This window comes from Anser brachyrhynchus (assembly GCF_964034855.1).
Source record: "Anser brachyrhynchus genome assembly, chromosome: 3".
Taxonomy (NCBI): Eukaryota; Metazoa; Chordata; class Aves; order Anseriformes; family Anatidae; genus Anser; species Anser brachyrhynchus.
Window position 1 is genome coordinate 67,491,325 of NC_137696.1, and position 22,279 is coordinate 67,513,603.

Below are 22,279 nucleotides of genomic sequence, written 5' to 3' on the forward strand. Positions count from 1 at the left end.
CAATCTACTGTGCTACTATATTATCACATTGCTGTCACTCTCATCACAGATTTGAATCTTGAATATCTGAAAAATTATCACTGACTTGGAAACATATCGAACAAAATTATCTGTGGTCTGAAGCTTTAGACCTCATGGCTGAGGTCCAAAGTACTTTCCCACTGGTATAAATGTTTCATTTATTCACAAAAGTGGAGCTGTAAGTAATCACAAAAACAGCTGCGATATTCCCTTTTATGTTATTCCATCACTGTCTCAAAATTTTCGGAATCCTGACCATGTAAACCAAATTTATTTGCACAATAAAGGTATTTACTTACATCAGTACTTTAAATCAAGGAAACACAGTATCTCATTTAACACCCTGTTCTGTAGACAGATACTACTTACATTGAGACTGGTGGTAGGAGCTGAGTAGCAACCAATATTACGTGAAGGCAGTTTACACACCTCAGTCACAAATGAATTGAAGAAGGTTAGTAAAGTCTGTGGGCAAGCTGGAAAACCAGCTTAATAAAAATAACATCTCAAAAATTATGAATAATTTAGAGTAAGAAGTTGACTTCTTTTCAAATTAAATAAAATGTAATAGAAAAATACCTGTTCTAAACTTAGAAAAAATTACTGTTAGAAAAAAATGTGGCTGTAGTTCAACTTCAGATGTTTAACAGTGGAATTATTTCCTTTTAATTTAAAGTACATTTATTTTCATAACTATTAACACCCCAAGAAACAGGTAAGATCATCAGAGATACTCTGTGCATTAAGTGAATAAGTTTATTTTATTTTGGGGGGCAATCTTTTCGAAAAACTGGTATATTAAACAAAATACAATCACAGAAAGCCTCAGTGACCTCTTAGCTGACCTTCTTGAGCAGTTGGAACCATCCAAGTTGTGGTAGCAGTGGCCTTTTTAACATTTTCCATCTCAGTTTCATCTGTAATCACCTCCAGGGCTCCGAATTCATTCACTCTAAACTGGTAAAACAAAACAAATGGCATAAAGTACAGCAAAAATTTACTACTGCTTTCTTGCAGCATCTTCTTCTATTCACCTAGAGTTTTTACGCAGTATCCTCACCATATTCTAAGTGTTCCAAGTTCTAAGTGTTTCTGCTTATCCCCAAGTAATCATAAACAAGCATTGTTTCTGTAAAGCAAGACACAAACTCGTTTTGTTATTTAAAATTTTAATTTACTGTAAATATCAATACAGATGCACCTACACGTATCTATATCAATTAGTTTGATATGCAACTGAAACAAAAGAATCAAAAAATCAGTAATAGAAATTCATGGGAATATCACCAAGCCATATGTATTTCATTGCCAGCAAAATAATGCGCTCTGGTCACTGAGTATTTTCGTCAAAGAAAAGGGAACTGAATATCAAATACAAATGCTTCACTGAGCACAGAAATTTCAGCATCCTGCAAAACACCATACTTCTCTGCTGTAAAGTGCCCATAAACAAACATCTCAAGGCAGTTTATGAACTGTTTAATTACACGCTGAATGTGATATTACTGTCAGCCAGAAGCAAGGCTCAACAATATCCCACATGCTGGGCTTACACAGGATCACTGTGAGTTATACCATCCTGCCACCAGCAGAAAAGCATCTTCCAAATGCCGTAATAATTACAGTGCTACCAGACGAAAATAAACCTCCAGCTTCCGAGTCACTACTTGGTTTGCAGGCCCAGCTGGTTGTATGGGTTGAACTAAAGGCAGTATTTTGTCTGTGGCAGTCTACTTAAAATAGCAATGGGGTGTAACTCTTAGAGCTTTATCACAGGTCTCTGGTAGTGAGGTGTTGTGACCAAAGGAGATCAACAGGAAAAATTAGGTCCAAGAGAGACTTTCAAAGCTCCCCTGCACCCACCTGCTGGAATACATCTTCAGGGCAGTAGCATAAAGCATATTTCTGTTTCTCTAATTAGACAATTTAACTGAGAAAATGACAAGGGGAACAATTGCCTGGCATTATATCCACCTCCTCCGTGCCTTAGGAGGGTCCAGGATGAACCATGTCCACACGCGCTGGGCCCTGCTGTGGTCTGGTACTGAAAGAAAGCCATTCTGACTAGAAGTAAGGGTGAGCTTCATGACTTACATACCCTGGCAGCATTTTCACTAGCATAGGCTCTCCAGTCTCAGCATTCACAAAGAGTCCTACAAAAACCAGCAGCTAAGAAATAATAAGCTGAGGGGAGGAAAAGGAAGAAGAGGAGGACCACACACACACACACACATGACTTCTGGAGCCAAGTTATTTACTTACAATCAGCTACTCTCACAACAGAAACACAATTGTGGACAAGCTGTCAATAAATCCTTCTAGACTGAAAGACTGAGTTCAGCTTTGAAAGGTCACCAAATGCAGTAACACCACACATTCATACTCAAGTTTGTAGACAGACATTTATGCTGCTCCAACAAAACAGAAGAAATAGAGTTACCATTTGGAAGAGGATCCCTGTGTCTCACAGCTGACTTCAGTACCCCGTCTTGTTCCTACTTTTGCTAAGCTACTTTCTGCTATTTTTGCTTTGTCTGCTGCCTCAGAAATAGGTGGATGCTACAGGCAAAACCTGGATTGTTTCTACAAGCTGCAGTACTACTACACCAGCCGCCTCGGCAGGCAGGCATGGGTACAGACCCAAACGCCATGCTGCACCACAGCAACCAACAGGCTGCACCCAGGTTACTGACCAACTTCTGCGAACCCCTGTGCCTTTACACAACATCAGCTACAACACATGCACACCACAGGTATTTTTGAAGAGTCCAGTTAATACCTGGAGCATTTCCGCATGGCCTGATCAGCGTTAAGCCCTTGACAGCACACACACATTGCTTCTCCACTAGGGCCTTCTGCGGTACACCAGGGCATAACCCTTGTCACTCTGCCACCACATGGCCTTTTGGGACTTCAGTGGGATGACTGACACTTTCCAAATGCCTAAAGACAGACAACTTGAGAGAAGGCTGCTCCTGGCTATCCTATGACTTGTTCAAAGCAGAGATAGCCTAACAGCTGGGCCATTACACCAAGCTGGGCTTAGTGAGGGAGTGTGACTGCTACTGTCTTCTGTCTCAGTGGGCAGGACAGCACAACACTGCCTGTAGGCCAGAGGCCCAGTCTGGTGCCTGCAAAACTTCTGCGCACAGCCATGCCTCTATGGGTGTCAGGGACCTCTCACTCAACCCCTGTAAGTGTTCAGCCACTAACTTGTAGAAGACAGTGTCTGCTTTTTCTCACTGTTTCCCAAACTACAACATCAATATGAGTTCTCAATAGCTGACAGAAAAGTGCCTTGGATCTGAAGAATCGTGCTCTGATTTTAGTTGGTGAAGAACAGCAATGGAAAACTTGTGATGAAGGTTAACTGCTTAGAAACAGGACAAATATATGTACAGAGCAGTACGCTGCATGAAGCCCTCACAGCGTAAGAGCTGCCTGGACAACGTGCCAACTAACATCTACTATTGGAAGCATGACAGAAAACAAAAACAAAAACAAAACAAAACAAAACAAAAAGCTCTTAGAATATTTCCTATGTTTTGTTGATCCAAGATAAAATATAACATGGTATAACATGGGCATTCGTTCCTGTATAATCTTCACGTATTTCTTCAGGTGCCTTGACAGTCTGCAGGCCCAAGCTGGTGATACAGAGAAGGAAATGGTGGCATTGAGCAAACCTCTGGGGAACTACCAATAGCTTTGTGAGAAGTAAAAATGTTTTTCTTAGTCACAAAACTCCTTAAGTAAATATATAAATTCGCATTAGATGACAGGATTTTCCTGAAACCTCTCTTCATTAAAGCACAGTAAAATGGATGGAAACAGTCAGGTCATTATCAGGTACTTTTAAAATAATCTCACAAAGAAGCCTAATTTTTGTCACTTCAGTGTTTAAAAGAAAATAAATTATAAAGGTTGTTGGGTGTGAATTTAATCCTGTTAAATCCAGTCTTTTGTTAAATACCTGTTTGCAAACGTTAAGTAAACTTTTAACAAGACAATCCTCTATCCCACCCAATGGAAAGAAAAGTCTTAAGAAGACAAAGAAGAAATCTCAACAGGTTTCATGTAAAAATAAAACATAAATAAAATAAAAACAGTAAAATAAACACAAATAAAAGTAACAATTAGATAGGAAATTTCACTTTCCTCCTACAGGTGAGCCACAAGGGCAAGAATACACATTTTAAAGTTACTGCAATTCTTTTCATTTAACACAAATGTGTCATAAGCTGAGTTGGCAGAATGAGTCCAATTGTTAGTGGTTAAGTATGCAACACAGAACTTACTTAACTACCCTGTTTAGCAGTTTCCACTGCTAAAGGATCAAAAAGAAATTGAACAGCAACTCCCATCTAAACGTTCATACAGATTCCTTCCACTGAGATACATTTTCACATCCTCAGGAAATGATGCCCTGATATACCAGCACTTCATCTTACATGTGTCAATTTAACACAGGAACATTTTAATATTCATACAGCAAATAAAGAATACATTGAGGAAAATCAAAGTTTAAATAAATATTGTTCAAGCACTATAAATAGTTTCCGAAACATTTCTGACTGTCCACACATTAACTTCTTCTACAGGGTTCAAAAATTACTATCTATAAATAATTTTAAAAAATTAAAATTTCATTAAAATTTACACAGGACTGGAACAGGTATCATAAGTCACTGAGATGAAACCTTTTTTTTCTGCAGGCAATTGTAGCAGCCAAAGTATTTCATAAACAGTTCAGCTGCAAAGGCAGAATTGCCCAATTTTTTGTAAACTCTACTGAAAGTCTTCAATGCTTTTTCATGCAACATTTCTTTAATGTTCTTTCTCAAAACAACAACAAAAAGAAGAACAGCTTTCCAAAAGCTCTTTCTCAAAAAAACTTCTTCTGACTTTCCATTTACTTTATTCACAGTCAGCGTATGCCCACTTGTTCTTAACACAACATTACTCTATGGATTAAACACCCCTTCCCTCTCCACAGTGCTTACTCTCTGGGTATACATCTGAAGTTAGGAATTATGCACCCCCAAGCTTAATTTTGCGAGGCTAAACACAAGCTGCTTCTGTTCCTCGTGTGAAAATGGTGTTCCAGTCTCTTGATCAGCCTTGCCCACCATGTGCTGCACTCAACTGGGAAATTCACTTTTTCTCAGTGAAAGGGGTCCAGAACCTGATAATGCATAATTCTACAGATGGATTTCCTCTGTACCTTTTCCAGTGGCTTTAGGACATTTTATTTCTAATAGAAGTTATCTGTTTTATCATGCAGGCTGGGAGGCTTTCTGTCGTTTTATTTAGGGTAATTATATGTTGAAAGGGCTTTTAGTTATCTTGTTTCAGATTTCATAAAAATACTCAGTATATCTGTCATTCAATGTGAGATGAAAATAATTTTGCAAACAATTACAACAGTCTACCATATTGCAGATTAGTTCTTAGAAACTCAAACCTATTGGGAAAAAATATATACAACCCATTCTAAATTAATTCCCTGCTACCGTACGTGTATACTTCAGAGCAACAAAGATCTTATTAACTCAACATACTGTTACTTCTGCCCTTTTAGGAATGTGTGAGATCTCATCAGTACACACAGAGACCAAACCAGAATAAAGACTACTGTTGTTTTCTATGAGGTAAAAATATTATTTGGGAGAGGAGGCAGAAATAAAAAGGAAAAAAAAAAAAAAAGAGCAAATCTAATGCAGAAGACAAAGAAGAAAAAAAAAAGAAAAAGAATTTTAATACACTTTAAAATAAATTACAAAACATGGCCAACAGTACCATCTACTGGGCAAGATTAGGACACAGAATTCATAGCAATGAATACAATTGTTACTGCACCCTGACAGTAACTTCAAGAATAAAACTTATCTTGACCACAAAGCAGTGTGATTATGGACTAGCTCAGATGAAACCTGCAAATTTTGTGTTATCCAAAACAAATAGATTGGGTAAATGCTCATCATGTCTATGAAATAACTGGACTTAAGTAATGGAATTATACAACACTCTGTAAAGAGGGCCCTGGGACACCGGGAATACAAAAAACTATACTCTGATCTCTACCTAGCAAACATTCTTGATTTCAATCCTGAACATCCCCAGTGATTTCAGAGAGACTGCTCATACAAATTAAGGCCTTTCTGGCATTCTACAGCTCTTCCTCTCTTCAGAGCAAAGGAATCGCCTATAGACATTGTATGTCCAACCATCTCCTATTACATGCCAAACTTTTAAAAAATATTATTTAATCTGAATAAATTAGTAAACGTCAGAACTTGTCTATTCAACCATACCCCTTTTTCTGTGTGTGTGTGTGTGTGTGTGTGTGTGTGATGAAGTCTTCACATGAATGATCACATACTATTTTTTCCACAGAACCCCTGCCTCAGGCACGGGCTGGATAGTATTCAGAAAATGAGGCAGCTGTTGGGTATTTTTATACTCTTTCTTCAACTAGTGATGTCAGTCTTATTTACTCTCCATTGTTTGAAAGCAGATTGACTGCTTATTTTCTTCAAAAAAAAAAAAAACAACAAACCTGAAATAACAAGGAGTATGTATTTAAAAAGCTTGAGGCACTCTATCAATTACTGTTACAATGCATTGCAAAATTACTCCTGAAACAATATGTCTGTTCTCAGCCACTCACAAAAAGAAACAAGAATACCTCTTCCTAGCTCTTCATCAGTCTGAGACCTCTGCTCCCAGCTTGTTTCAAAGTCCTTGTCAAGCACCTGACTTCTGGAGCTTGTCTGGTCACAAAATTTTGATTCTTTCACATATACAGAAGGTTAGGGAAATGAGTCCCAGTACCTGGCTATTCCCCTCATTTAGAGATGAGGACAGATCCAGCCTGCACGCTCCAACATGGCAAAAGACAAACAAGCTAAGCAGGACCCTGGGCTATTTAGACCTCCCTAAATCATCAGCAGCAAAGATTAAATTCCACACCACGATCAACAGGCAGTGATTTTGATCCACGACCCCCACACTGGAATCACTCATTTCTGTCATGATGCTGTCAGCAAGGAAGTCAGGTACTTCAAGCAATCCTCAATTGATTTTAAGAGCTTCAGTACCACTGCAATAAGCAGATCCTGAAGTAATAAAGAAGAGCTAACAATCTGTATGCAAAAGCAAACTTTCTCTCCTATCCTGGCAGGCACAAACAAGAAACAGTTGAAAGGATTACTATCACATTACAACTTGTGCCCCCCAAATAATAAAAGGAACATTCTCTTTATCACTCTCTGCTGAAAGCCTAGGTACCATCAGCAAACACACAATTTTAGTAAGAGAGACTGACATATGTATACCTCTAGTAAAAGATTGACATTTCCCCAAACCTCAGTCTTGTCTGGAGGAAACAGCTATTAGCTACTTTATTCTTAGACATTTTCAGTCTCTTCAAACTTTTCCCTCCAGATTTCTCAAGAATAATCTTAGCACCAGAGGGCTTCTCAGTGATGTCTCCCCACTGCAAACTCAGTCTGTCTTATCTCCACTTGACTAGGAAATTGTAACCAAAGAGGTTTTCTTAAGATAACACATAAATCCATGCCAGAGCCAGCAGTCAAGGCTCTGTTGGACATGTTTATGCTCCTGACTGCCAAGATGCTTATTGATCCAGAACCTGACCTATAGAGCACCCCTGGCTCCAAATTATTGCAGCCAGAACATTTCTAAATACCAGATGTTAATATCTCCCAGGGAAACCAAACAAATGACAAATACAAAACAAATGGCTACCTGCCAAAGTTTTGGTTTCAGCGAGTCGTTCAGCACCACATAGGAAGGCTGTGGTATGAGCAAATACAGCACCAAGCCTTCCTGTGTGGTGTTGACCTGCACCAATCACAAAACTATTCCTTTTTCTTCCTGAAATCCTCTGCCTGGGTATTTACAATTCTCAGAGCATATACAGCAAACAATGCAGTAGAAAATCACTATTTACTAAATAACCATGTTTCATTCCCATTTCTTCAGTGTAGCAGATTTTGTGGTAAAATAGCATGTGATCCAATAAGTAAAGACTCTAATGACTCATGGGGACTCATGACTACTCATGGGGAAGCCCAATTAAAGATCCAAAGGCAAACTTAATTCTGGCATTTCTTGACTTTGGAGTTTTAGCAATTTTAATAGTAAAATTTCCTGGCTGGTCTTTCTTTTTTACAAAGGTAAAGGTAACATCACATTTTATCGCAATGCACAGAGTTAACCAAAAATCCATGGCAATGAATGCACAGCACGGGCTGAGTAATTACATTAGAGTGCAAGAGAAGAAAGGTATTTCCAGGTGGTGAAAGACCACTAGGTACATCTGCTGGGGCTCACACGTGATCCAAGAAAAGTGTATCCTGCCTTGCTTTCTCCTCCCTATACTACTCCTTCCCAGCTTCCCTGAAGAGAATCCAGCACCTCTCTTAAATATGCCTTCCTGGTAGGGCAGCTATTTAGCTGGTGCCCAGTAGTTGATGTTTCCTGCAGAAACCCTCAGCCTGATGGAGAACTGGCTCCTCTGATTTTAAGTGTAGCCCATGATACTGCAGGAGAAGAGAACTGGCCTTACACAAAGAAAGCACTGCAGTTAGTCACTGCCTGAAACACTGCTGGTGTTTCTGCCATATAATCACATGAGAAAAAAGTAACTTGCTTTCAAAACGTTAATTATCTCACTACAGAGTGAATGGATTTTAGAACGGGCAGGTGGAAAGATGCATGCTACTGTCTTGAGCTGTTGCACCTGTGAAGTCCAAAACACGGCGCTCTGAATCACGCCTACCTTCCTTACTTTCTTGGCTGGAAACACCCAGCACCGCTCCTTAGCTGACCATTATTCTACCATTCATGTTCCGCTATTATAGCTGGTTTTCTGCAATATTAGCTGCCCAGATCTATCTACATGTTAATTTCTTCACCATCAAATTTATTTTTATCTCTTTTTTCAGTGCAATCACAATTTGCAAGTTGGAAATGATGACCAAAACTCTGTCCATGCGGTATGTAACAGTTTACTTTCAAAGCACAAGCACTGGAAATCAAACTCATTATGAAGTACTTCATAAACTTCTGTCACCATGATAGGAAGTAATTATAAATTATTACAGCTTTTCCAATTTAATGAGTACATTTAAATCTTGAAGTGATGGTGTTACTGCCTGCACTCAGCACACGGATTTCAAGAAAGAAAAAAAAAAAGTATTTCACATTCACATTCACACCATGCAGAGTAACTGGTGAGCACTGACATTTTTCAGAGCATATATTACTTAGCCTGCCACATGAAGGCATTCTGTGATTTGTAAACTATTTTAAACTGGAATTTTCTGTTTTATTTACACATCTTGAAAGAACTCCCAATATACAATGCTAAAATTTTTCTTCCTGGTCTACAGTGCATCATGCTGTATAATTTTTAATTCTCCTTTTCCCCTGTATAATTTGAAATTCTAGCATTTTCCACAAATATTCAGTATTCATCTGTCATAGAGAATGCTCAGAACAGTGTTCAAGAAATATTAACAATTTTAAGACTATTTTTACTAACAAGTTTTAAGGAAATCTGTTATGAGAATGTGTTTGTACAGCCTCCTCCAATTATGGATGACAAAAATCTAACAATTAACACGGCACAAAATCATGGGAAGAGAACATTTTCAGCATTTTACTGATTTTGGTACAGACGTATACATAAGAGACCATAGGATGGCTGAGAACAGAGGCTTGACACGGCTCCCTCATTTTCATTAAGCTGGGAAATGACTGCCCCCTGGTGCAGTCTATCTCACTTAAATCTAGTAGGCATGAAACTGGCCATAGGATTTTATAACAAAAAGAAAAAAAGAGTAATTACCTATATCTGGTTGTTCTTCTGCATCATAAGAAAAGTTAAATATGAACAAAGTCTAGAGAACATTGAGAAAAGTTATTTGTAAATATTTCAAGTGTTTGACATTACTTAAAATGGTTTTCACCAGGTTTCATTTACAGAGCAACTTGTATTCACAAAAATGAAGTGTTTCTTAAAAAAAAATGGTTCCTCTTGCTAGCTACATACAGCTATATCAGCTATGCTTGCCTGATAACCTCTGTTGATGAGGCTGGGTATGTGAGCAATACATTACTCACTACAGAGTTCAGCTATCGCATATTATTTATTGCATAAAAAAAAGGAACTCCAATCTATTACCAATCAAGAAAAATACAATCTTTGGATTTGTGCACATGGCTACTACAGGGTTTTCACTGCATTTTTCAATTGTATTTCAGTGTAAATACATGGCAATGGTTTGATGTCTTTAGTGGAACAAGGATATTAAATTTTTTTTAAAGACATACAACTTTACAAGAAGTAACTGCTACATAAGGCCATTTTCTTGAGGTCTAGAACACAGTATTAAAATAGGCTTTAAATGGGAAAATTCAGGTAGACCATTCAAATCAACCCTATTCTCAGAGTTCCACAAAGAACATAATGTATTTTCTATGAGCATGTTTACGGCTTCAAGAGATTAGTCACCCTTTTCACTGTCATTATTTAGAAGCAACCTTGAAAAATAAGTTGTTACAATTGTTCTGAAAGCTTAAAATCCTTACTATTCTAACACCCTTAATTGTTTTGTTATTTACATGAATGTCTAGTCTTCACTGAGTCTTGATATTCTCTGGTCCACTGAGCTCCTCAGGGTAATTTTGCATTGTTGGAAAATATTCTTCCTTCAGTCAGTTTTAGAATGGCTTCATTTCAGTTTCCTTGAGTAGCTCCTTGCTCTTGCATTACTAAAAACAAACAAATAAACAAACAAAAATGCTACCTGGCCTGTCGTCTCTGAAGAATAATCTTTCATTATTCTATGTCATCACCATCTCACCTCTCATTATTTCTCTAATGCCTGGACTAAAGAATGAACCTCTGTCCAAAAATCTAGTATCTTGTTTGTGCCCTAATAATCAGCTGGCCATAAGAACAACCTTAAAATGAAGTCCAGGCTTTCCTCCAGGATGTGAAGGATCTTACATGATTTCTTGAAATTACACTCAGCTACACCTCCCTAGTTATTTTACTTGCTTTGTGCTTAGTAGAGCTTTCCCATTCCTCTTCTAATTAATGACCCAACCTTTCCCTCTGTTTTGTTTCTTTTGACACAGGGCAACCAGAACTGAACAAAGTAAGTACTAGTGATTTATATGATATTATATTTTCTTGCTTTGTACCCTCTTGTTCCTTCTTCCAACTTTTCGGTGTTATGCTTGCCTTTAACACAATTTCTCTTATTAAAATATAAAGGTATTTCAAAATTGTGAACTTATTAAAAAATACAGAACTGGTTAGGGACATGAAGGCTGATGTCAGCCTTCACAGCAGTGACCACAAGATGGTGGAGTCTGAAATCCTGAGAGAAGCGAGCAAAATGAACAATGAAATAACAGCACTGAATTTCAGGAGAGCAGATTTTGAAAAGGTAAATGGGCCCAGGCAAGCTACGTATCTCCAGGGTCAACCTTTTCATACCACAAGATGTATGCCAATGTGCAAGAAGTTAAGGAAATGTGGATGAGGGCCAGCATGAATGAACTGGGAACTCATGACTTTAAACTAACAGAAAAGGAAGTATGCAGAAGGTAACACTGGGGAAACATTATACATTAGAAGGTGTACAGAGATATTGCCCAAGAGTACAACGATGGAATTAGGAAAGCCAAAGCTCAGCAGGAGAAGAAAACAGCAAAGTCAACAAGAAAGGGTTCTATATGTGTATGGGCAGCAAAAGCAAATTACCAAATTGGAGAGTGTCATTGATACACTGGAGGGCTGGGCTGCTGCTGTTCAGAAAAAAACACCTCTACACACTGAAGAAATGGGCTACCAAGATCTCATAAAGTTCTGCAGAAACAAATGCAAGGCCTTGCATCTGGGATGGAATAAAAGCATGCAGTAGTACAGCCTGACACTGGCTGTGTGAAAGCAGCTTTGCAGAAAAAGGCCAGTGGATCCCAGAGGGCAAGCTGAACACAAGACAACACACCATGGCAGAAATGAATCACAGAATATCCTGAGTTGGAAGGGACCCACAAGGACCATTGAGTCCAACTCCTGGCTCCTCACAGGACCACCCAAAAATCAGACCATGTGTCTGAGAGCGTTGTCCAAAGACTTTTTGAACTCTGGCAGGCTCAGGGCCATGACCACTTCCCTGGGAGCCTGTCCAGTGCCCGACCACCCTCTGAGTGAAGAACCTTTTCCTAACACCCAGCCTGACCCTCCTGTGTTGCAGCTTCATGACGTTCCCTCAGGCAGTGAAGGCCAAAAGCATCTGGGGCTGTTTTAGAAAGAGGGTAGCCATCTGGTCAAGGCATCTGACTATTCACCTCAGCTCAGTTCTGGTGAGACCAGATACAGACTGCTGCATCCAGTACGAGAAAGACATTGATGTATGGGAGCAAGTCCCACAGATGCCCACCAGAACAAACAGAGGCTGCATCAGATGACAGGTTAGGAAATGCTGAGGAAACTTGCTTGTTCCATCTTAAGAACAAAAGGAGAGATTTAACTGCTGTCTTCAAGTACTCAATGCGAAGATATAAAGAGGATGGATCCAGGCAACAGGCACAAGCTCCTAAAGGGGAAAGTTTTTTCTGGAGGATAATCTCATCCCCTTATACCAAGGCAGTATCAGCATAAGGAATCAGTACTTCTGGGTGTTTGGCTGTACTGCTAAAATGTACTGTTAAAAATATTTTTGTTTTACTAAATACTGCCTTCAGTGCACAGGATGTCATGTGCATTGGCACAGTATACAAATCTCTTCTCTCTGGTGACCTGTGATAGGACCCGAGGGAATGGCATGGAGCTGGGACAGGGGAGGTTCAGGCTGGGTGTTAGGGAAAGGTTCTGCACCCAGACAGGCTCCCCAGGGCAGTGGTAATGGCACTGAGACTGCCAGAGTTCAAGAAGTGTTTGGACAATGCTCCCAGACACAGGGTCTTGTTTTTGAGTGGCCGTGTGTGGACCCAGGAGTTGGACTTGATGATCCTCGTGGGTCTTCCAACTCAGGATGTTCTGCCACGCATCCTATCAGAGAAAGGAAAAAAACACCATGAGAGTAGTCAAATACTGGAACAGTTTGCCCAGAGGTGGTGGAATTTCCAGCCCTAGAGACAGTCTGACCTGTCCTGGAGAAGGCACAGAGCATCCTGATCTAGATTGGCCCTGTTTTGAATGACGTGTCAGACTAGAAAGTCTTGAGCTTCTTTCCAAAGAAAATTAATCTGTGACTTTATTCTATGATTCTGTTTTCTAAAAACAAACCAAACCAACCAAACAAACAAACAAACAAACCAAAACAAAACAAACAAACAAACAAAAAAAAACATGCACAACACATGTATCCCAGATTTCACACGTTTCTAACTTTTCAACACAAGAAATTTTATTAGGCACCAAGGGATATAAAGTTCCTTTAAAAACTCACAGTTTCTAACAAATTTGTGAGATTTCAATTAAAAAGCAGACTGTGAGAAAACCTCATCAATGTTAGTCTAAATGGAATTATAGGAAAATATCAACTACAATCAACAGGAAAAATAATGCAAGAAATCTTTAATACCAAAGCTGTATTTTTAGCTAATGCAGATGAGGACATGGTAAAAAGTAGTACATTTAAAAAAAAAAAAATGTAATACATAAAATATTTTGAAAACAGAATTGTTATAATTTACGTGGGTAAATGCATGCAGTGTGAAAAATTTAATTAAAAGAACTATTCCAATGCCATTCTAATTTCTAAACTATACCAACCTTAGAAGCACTCATTTTATTCATTTTGCTAGGCACCCACATGACAAAAGCACAGAAAAAAAAATAAACTATTTTTAGAAATAAAAAGAACTAAGAATATGAGACCGTGAAAGTCAGTGACAGTACAGAGATTCTTAGTGAGACAGCAATGTAAGTGGACTGAATTTTCATACTTAAATTTTGAGATTTCTTGTGCACTTGATTACTTCTGTCTGTATAGTGAGGCAGTGCTAATTTATGCCTTCCTACGGGGATGGCTGTTGTCTTTGCCAGCACCAGAAACTGAATCAAGAAACTCCAGAGCTAAAAGCTAACAGGCTACAGTCTCTTAACTCTGAGCTGCAGATTCATGTTTTATTCATGAAAGGAGATACCTACACACCAGCTTGTGAAATACACTCCTCTGGCATTTAAAATTCGTATCTTTCTTATTAAAAATTACAAATCTTACCTTTAAGTCACTTCCCGGCAAAGTACCTATGCCATCCTTCCAGTCCATAGCACTAAATACATCAAACTCTTGACCATTTCCACTAGCAGCAGATTCATTCATGATGCATGCACTAAAAAAGAATAAGAAGAAAAAATCTGAAAATGCTAAAAATGGTTTAATAATCATTTCACTGGACATTTCTTCAAAAGCACTCCATGGATTAGTATTAAACACTTCTCAGTATGCTGACAATGTGGACAAGTGATGACAATGATAAACAAGGGAAAATCTTTGGAAAACCATAAAATGTAATCCCTGCTTTATACGCTAGGAGGTTAGCAATGAGAACTGGAGAGAAATGAGAAATTTCCAATTGCAAATAAATTGACATGGGGAAAACACATGTTAAGTACACCTAAAGAAAACCATTTGTTCTGGGGAACATGAGACAGAAATATATTAAGAACTGATTTAAAGAACTTATTAAGTATAGAAGATATTAAGGTTTTACTGAATATCTCATAACACGCTGATGGGAAAGATTTACCCAAGTTCAAATTAAAATTACAAAATGAATTTGAAACTGTCTGTCATTTTCATTGTGTGACTCAGGAGACCCAGATGTTCCTTGCCTGTCTCCATATAGTTTCACCAAATATTTGATTTGTATTTGTAAAATTCATTTAGACGTAGACAAGTACATACACAGGAGGGAAACTTCAGCTTTGCAAGACCTTATTTTACCAGATCCCTCTGCTTCAGTACAGTAGAAACAGAAGAGAAAATATTTATCTTCAGAAAGAGTGGATTTGGACACCCCATCCCGTGGTAAGCATTTACCTCCAAAAACCTGCACAAGCAACACTTGCATTACACATGCCACTGGCCCTTGCCTTTGGCCCAGCACTTCTCACCATCACAAAGATGACATCAATTACACTGAACTGCAAATGGTTTTAGCAGCCATTTGGGACTAGCACCAAATTCTTCCTTTCTGCTTCTTAGAAACCCACTGATCTTAAAATTTGTGTCCTGACACCTAATTTAATATTTTCTTGATGTGGAATCTGACTCATTCATTTTCTTTCTGGGACTTCTGTGCTGTGCCTAGCAGCTGAAGCAATCTGTTGCAAAATGAGTTCTGTCTTCAGTTTGTGAACTATCAGCAAAAGCTTCCCTCTTTTCAAACTAATACTTTCTAAACTCTTTAACAAACACTTTCTAAACCTCATACTCTGTCTGCAGACTGCCTGCAAACTTTCCCTGCAAGGATCGGTATTTGAAATTCAAATAGGTAGACAAGTTTCCTTGGTTGCTTGACCTTGTTTTTTAATTTGTTTTAACTTTTAACTTAGGTCCCACTCCTAAAATCAAGTTTCCATGAGTGTCTATTAATACTCTAAAAATCTGAAATTTCCCCCCCCCCCCAAAAAAAAAAAAAAGACTGAGCATAACATTTGTTCACTCACAGATAACAGAAGAAGATGCAAACCAAGCAGAAGGAAATGCAGGTCTTCCAGAAGTTTTCGACTGAAAGTTTTAGGAGAAAAATGCTTAGCTAATTAATTCCGCTGTGTGAAAAATATTCAAATTTACATGTTCTTCATTAGAAAAAATGCACCAATCAATGGAACACCACCACTACAGAGAGGTACTACTCCAGCATTGTGTCTGCAGTATGATCTCCCTTGCGTTTCTCCTCAGTTTCCTTCTCATGTGCAGCAGGACCGTACAGTCTTTACCACCCCGAGCAACACCTCACACCATCAGCACTTTCGCTACACTACAGCCAGCACACAGCTGCTCCGAAGCAGGACTTCAGTCAGGAACCACCGCTCATGGTGAAAGCATCTGTGCTCCCCTTCGCTCCACACGTCAGGCAGGGCTCAGAGATGGGGTCAACAGCCCTCTGTGCCTACAGAAGGCTCTCTGACAAAAGGACACGGGCTTCACGTGACACATTTGAATTAAGAAGTACATCATTTAAAGTGTCTTTTTGATCCCTCATTTTAGTAATCCTCTATGAGATAATACTGAAAAACATACTGTCAATGCACAAAAATTCATTTTAAAATACATCAATAAACCCACACAAATTCAGTGCAAACTGAGAAATTCCCTAAATCCCTAGACCTTGTCTTTTAAAATCTCTACCAGGTAATACCTGCCACCCTACCTTAGGGCAGCTCCCACAACACAACCTGGGCAGTCTCTATCTGAGCCCGGGCATGGGGCATTGTAGAGCTGAAGCCCACCAGGAATCCAGTCTTCAGCACGGCAGCAGAGCAACTCGAGCGGGCTGGCACCAAACTCAACGGCAGCCTGGTGGCAGGGACATAGACATTCTCACAAAAACACAAGACCTAAGCTGCTAAGAAATAGCTGAAAATTCGGTCTACCCAGAAATACATGAAGGGGGACATAAAGCACACTGTTCCAGGCACGCTGGTGTGATGAGCTACCCACAGCTCGGCGAGCTAAGCACAGACAAAGCTGCTTTCTGTATTAACTGAAGTTTCTAAGTAATCCTAAATTACCATCCTATTTAGCAGACACTGCACTCAACCCCTCCATGGTTTATTATGGCAAATATGTTCCAAAGGTTTCTGCAGAAGGAATAATGAAAAATGGGAAGAGGCTCGGGAGTTGGTGGGGAAGTGTTCCCTTGCAGCAGAGGCTGTCCTGAAGAGAGGAGCAACAGTGAGCCGTTGCATCATGTTGTCCTGGCATCTCTGATGGTGCCACTTACATTACAGACACGCTTTGTAATAGAATCAATTGGAAAAAAAAAAAAAAAAAAGGACACAGGGAAAAAGCCTTGCAGCCTAGCCTGCTGATGCAGGATGTAAACTGCCTGAAAAAGTCAAAGTAAAATCTTGGTAATAGAAAGGTACAGGGCACATTTATCTTAAGAGAACACACAAATTTTAAATTAATTGCACCTAACAGAGTTTTCTTAGGTAACAATCAGAAATAAGGATGTATTCTATTGTTTGATAAGGTATTCATTATTGTTTTCCTCTTAAAATTAATATCAAAGGTACATCTTGTACTTTCACATAATGGTCCTTTTCTGCAGCTTTCAGAAATGTTCTTGTTGGGGATGAAAAGGTTACAGGGCGATGCAGATAGAAATGAATTTACCAAAAGGAATTACATTTAACAAAATATCTGTTTCCAGCTTTCCTGAGTTTGAACAGATGAAAGATCAGTCTACATCCCTCTACTAATGATAATAAGAAGGGAGAAAAAGACCTATTACATTATTACAGCAATGTGAGACTAAAAAAAAGGACAAAATCATTGCAATATATACATCTAAATCACAGGAGAAAGAAAACTCCTGAACGTCTTATCTACTCATTTTCATTTTTAAAGCTCTGATGTAGCTCTTTGAACTAGTATAACTCCTTCCATAATAATTTCATTTGATATCATTTCTGTCGCTACAACACTCCCAGAAAGTAGTAAAAATGCTAGATGAATACAGGGCCAAGCAACGACCGTGCTGTGCCGATGCCTGTCAGTGAGTGCCATCTGGCGTGAAGGTAAGGCCATCATAGTAAGAACTTGAAACAGTCACCTTCCAAAAACATCTCCAAACTCCACTATTAGGGATGCAACTGTGTTTCAGTCTTCACAGCTGTAAGCTGCAATGTCTATAGGAGTGTGCTGCATTTTAATATTTCAACACTAATGTTGTTTTAGACGTACACAGTAAACTCATTAAACTAAGCATGCATATGAAATAAGATTACACACATCCTTTAGAAAATCCTTTGTTTTTACCAATTGGTTCAGCAATAAATGAGTACTTCACAGAGCTGATACTTAACGAGAATAAGAGCACTAAAAACGAGATGGATTCACCTGGTGAAAGATTCTCTATTTAAAGATTTAAACCAAAGAAATAGGCGAGGATATGCCAGTTAAACTTGTAAGTAGTTTCTGAAGTAATTATAGAGTTTTGTACTGAGTACGTCAAAAAGTAATAATAGAAGAATTTTTCTTTCAGTTAGTGCTTAAAAAATTAACCAACACCTACCCAAATTTTGAAAGTCTCAGATGCCACCTTTGAGAAGCACGAGGTAGCACCATATGTGATTTCTGACCCCTGGGCCCAATTCAACACAGGTCACCAGGCAGCAGAGAGAGGAGGTTTCAACAGTAAAGCCAGTAGTCAGCACCACCAGATGGGCATAACCTGCCCGTGTCGGTATGCCTTTTTTTTTTTTATGCATTCCTGTGTGTTTTTATTTTTACTTTTGAGGACTTCTACAAGTACCACGCCAGGAAAGCCGAGCAGCCTTGCTCCGGGAGAGGAAGCTGGTGTCTGCTTCCATCCCCGGCTATCAGCTCTTCCTTGGAGAGGTAAAACCCGGGACATGGAGACAGAGGAGGTGGAAGCAATCAGTGGGAAGGGTGAGGTCCAAGGGACAAAGAGGGAGAAGGTGATGTCCTGATAACCACAGCAATCTCCCCTCTGCCTTCGAGGCACCCAGGCAGCTGGAGACACCAGTCCTGATAGACGTTTGTGGAAACAGAGGCACCATTTTTTTGTCCTAACACCGCAGGTGATTATTTTGGTCATCTCCAAGGAGAAGGCTGCTTAGCATAGCGTCCACAGGCTGAAGGGACACTGGAGGAACGTGGTTTTCCTGCACATGGGAAATCAGGAGGATCAGCAGGAGACAATGCCGTGTACCAGAGCTGTGAACACACCAACCAACCTCTGGCAGTAGTGTACGAGCGGATACATCGTTGTCTACTTTAGCATATAAGGGTGGGAAAGTGACCAGGGCTGAATCATCCCCCTGCCCAAGGCAAACACAGAACTACCCCACACAGCACAAGCTCCCCTTTTGTTTTAGACAGACTTCGTTTTAAGCTAGCTTCACAACAGCAGCAACAGCAAAGGAAAGCCAAAAGTCACGCATAGCTACAGTGCAGAGCAGAGAGCAGTACTTCCTACTCGGTGTAAGGGGGTGAGCCCGGCTTTCCTTCTCATGATCATCTGCTCCAGCAGGGTACACCACACACTCATCTCTTTCTCACCCTTTATCTTTTTGCACCTGATTCTTTACTTAAAGAAAAACAACCACAACAGGAACAGAGCAGGAAATGGTAAAATGCTTTGAGGCTATCCACTGTGTTTTAATATCTGCTTTTTAAATATCTATTTAAGGTTTTAATTCTTTTTAATGTTTCATTAAAAGAAGTATCTGCAGATTACACGTTTCCTTCAAAATCTCATTTTTCAAGTAGCTTTCAAAAACTATTTTTCACCACTTCTGCCACTCTTCTGTTCTGTGTGTTGAAGAGCTGTTTGAGTCAATTTCACTATTTTGCCTGTTGCTCATGAAGTTCATTACAAACAAATTATCTTAAAGATGAGCTATATAGGTGGGAATGGCATTCACAGAGGGACCTAAGCTTAAAATTCTTTGCCCTTCTTAGCACTTGTAACAGAAATCAGATCAGATTTCCTGTTGATGATGCCCCCTTAGTATTATTTCCTCTTATTTTACCTATTGCTGCTTTTCTGCCTGCCAGGTTCTCCAGGGACACTGTTTGTGTTTGGTCTTGCTTCCCAGCAGGTAGGCTTAGTCTGTTTCCTCACAGAAGGAACCTGGCCACATGCAATACAAACTGCAGACCATGCTCTCTGATAAAAGTGAGCCTGCACCAGTGCTAAGAAAGGTTTATGATGCCTCCACCTGAACCTGGTCTCTGCCAACACAGGTACCAGAGCTAGAAACTGTGTAACATTTACTGTTACACACAGGCTTTGACTACTGCATCACTTTCAAATACCCACAGAGCACTGTAGTACCAGTATTTACCCAATGCCGAAATTATCCCACCAGCTAATGAAATTTACCACCCACAGCTTTCAACTCATTCAGAGAACCCACACCTTGCTCTGAAGAAGTGTCTCCTCTGCTTGTTACAAGCTGTGCCATCCTGAACGGAGGCGTAAGCTACTCGGACCGTAAGGCTTGAAGCACAACAGCTCTGAAATCCCATTTGTGAATTTCTCTTAATTCCCTGAACCAGGCACAGAAAGTGAGAGAACACTTCTGCGTATGTCTCCTTCCTTCCCCTGTGCAGACATCTCAAAAACTGTGACGCACCAAACCCTGACATTGAATATCACCTGACCTATTTCAAATCATCACCAAGAGAAGTTAGCTGCCCAGTTAACTCGCTCTGCCTCTGCACACTCCTTTTCTCTGACTCGTGCCCTCCTCCTCCGCTTCTGCCTGCTCTTTCCAGCTTCCACGAGGTCTGCAGTCCCTAAACGATTAGTGCACTTTCTTCTAGCTCCTAAATACTGGTTACTGCATTTATCCTTATCTCCTTCCTTTATCTACAATTCATAAAGCTCGTATTTCCCACTGCGCTGAGCAGTCCCAGTACCGATGCAACAATAAGCTGTGGCTATATACACACTATCACTTTCCTCGATAAATCTCGTGTCACGTAATCACTGGTTACTCACACCCATCACTTACATTTGATAATCCTACTTGCCAGCAGTATGAAAAAGATGAAGAGCAAATGGAATAACCCACAAACGTCAGCCCAAGTGATGCACAACAGAAATGAAAAAGTCAGAGGAAAAGGATTCATTGTGTTATCGTTTTCTTGAAAGCTGTAACTTTTAAAAGCAACAATGTAGCAAAAAATCATGAATCAGTATGAAACATACTCAACAACTAATAAAAACAAAGTTCGTTACAATTGCCCAGTTGACAACAGAAACCCATCCAATAAGACGGCTGCTTCAGCCACCGTCATTAGCACGCCACGTTCATTAGAAGACCAACCAGACCATAGCCAAAAGCCGCTGAAGTCACGCTGGGAAAAAACGACTACCCGGCACCACCAGGACCTAAACAGAGTGCTTTACTGCCTTCCACCGCTAGTTTCCCTGAGTTTCTCCCTTACAGATGTTAATCATCTGAACTGCTGGGAATGAGATAACTTCCTTGGTAAAAAGAACCGCTCGCCTGAGGAGGCTTTAAATTTGCAGCACGAAAATTCTGTGACGAGTCTCAACGCAGACAATTTCCTAAAACACCGTAAAGTGGAGTTTGCATCTCTCGAGTTTCATTTACGCTTTCCACCTGACTTTTGGGACTCCCTACAAAGCCGCGCTTCACGACCAGAAACAAAAAGCAAAACCGCTCCGCCTGATGCCACTCCGCCGCACCGGGGGAATAAGGAACCAAACAGGAGGCAAACTGAAAATGCAACTCTTGTTACATTTCACCCTGCAGCCCGCCTAATTGGGCGCGGGTAATTACAAAATAACACACATTATAACCCTCACCGCCCGAGCAAGGGCCTGGTGGCCGGGGAGCTTTTCCCATGCGGGCTCAGCCCCGCGTCCGAGCGGGGCAAGCGGCGAAACGGCGCCGAGAGCCGCCGGCCGGATCCGGATCCGGATTCGGAGCCGCTCCGGAGCCGCTCGCCCGGAGCCGGCGGCAGCGGAGCGCACCCGGAACGGCGCGGCCCGGCCCGGCTGCCCGGGGCCTACCGCCAGAGGTCCCTCCTTGGCCAGTTTTTACGGCGTGTTTTGCTGCACTTGAAACTTTCTGGAGAGAGAAAAAAAAAAAAAAAAAAAAAAAAAAGAAAAAGCTCAGGTCCGCGTCTCGCCCTGGAGCGCGGAGACAAAAGCGGCCGCTCCGCTCCGCTCCGCTCCGCACCCTGCAGGCGGGCAGCGCCGGGGGCGGCGGGCACGGGGAGCGCTTCTAGCGTCGCTCCGCTCCTCTCCCAAATTTCTCTCCCGCCCCACCCCGGCAATGAAACCGAGCGGGGGCAGCCTGACCCCCCCCCCCCGCCGCACCGCAACGCAGCGCAGGGCCGGGGGCGGCGGCGGGGGTGGGAGAGGAACCGGGTGCCGGGCGTTCCTGAGGAAGTTGCACAACTGGAGAGGGACTCCGCTTGTTTACCGGGTCCTTTTCTCCCCCCCCCCCACCCCACCCCGAGACGGGGAT

General features: G+C 40.6%; 1 protein-coding gene across 16 annotated transcripts in view; it reads right to left on the reverse strand.

Moving 5' to 3' along the window:
• L3MBTL3 (L3MBTL histone methyl-lysine binding protein 3) overlaps nucleotides 1–22,279 on the reverse strand; it is an 88,177-nt gene that overhangs the window by 62,886 nt on the left and 3,012 nt on the right. For 6 of the 16 annotated variants that reach the window (XM_080583864.1, XM_080583869.1, XM_080583867.1 and 3 more), the window contains exons 2-4: nucleotides 15,746–15,806; nucleotides 14,295–14,406; nucleotides 867–978 (exon numbers count right to left, since the gene is read on the reverse strand). In XM_080583864.1, coding sequence (XP_080439990.1) covers nucleotides 867–978; nucleotides 14,295–14,396 — 214 coding nt within the window. In that variant the 5' untranslated portion in view covers nucleotides 14,397–14,406; nucleotides 15,746–15,806. Of the gene's footprint in view, nucleotides 1–866; nucleotides 979–10,674; nucleotides 10,825–14,294; nucleotides 14,407–15,745; nucleotides 22,115–22,279 lie in introns of those variants that run through there. The other 10 variants (XM_080583860.1, XM_080583861.1, XM_080583865.1 and 7 more) reach the window with 5 other exon arrangements.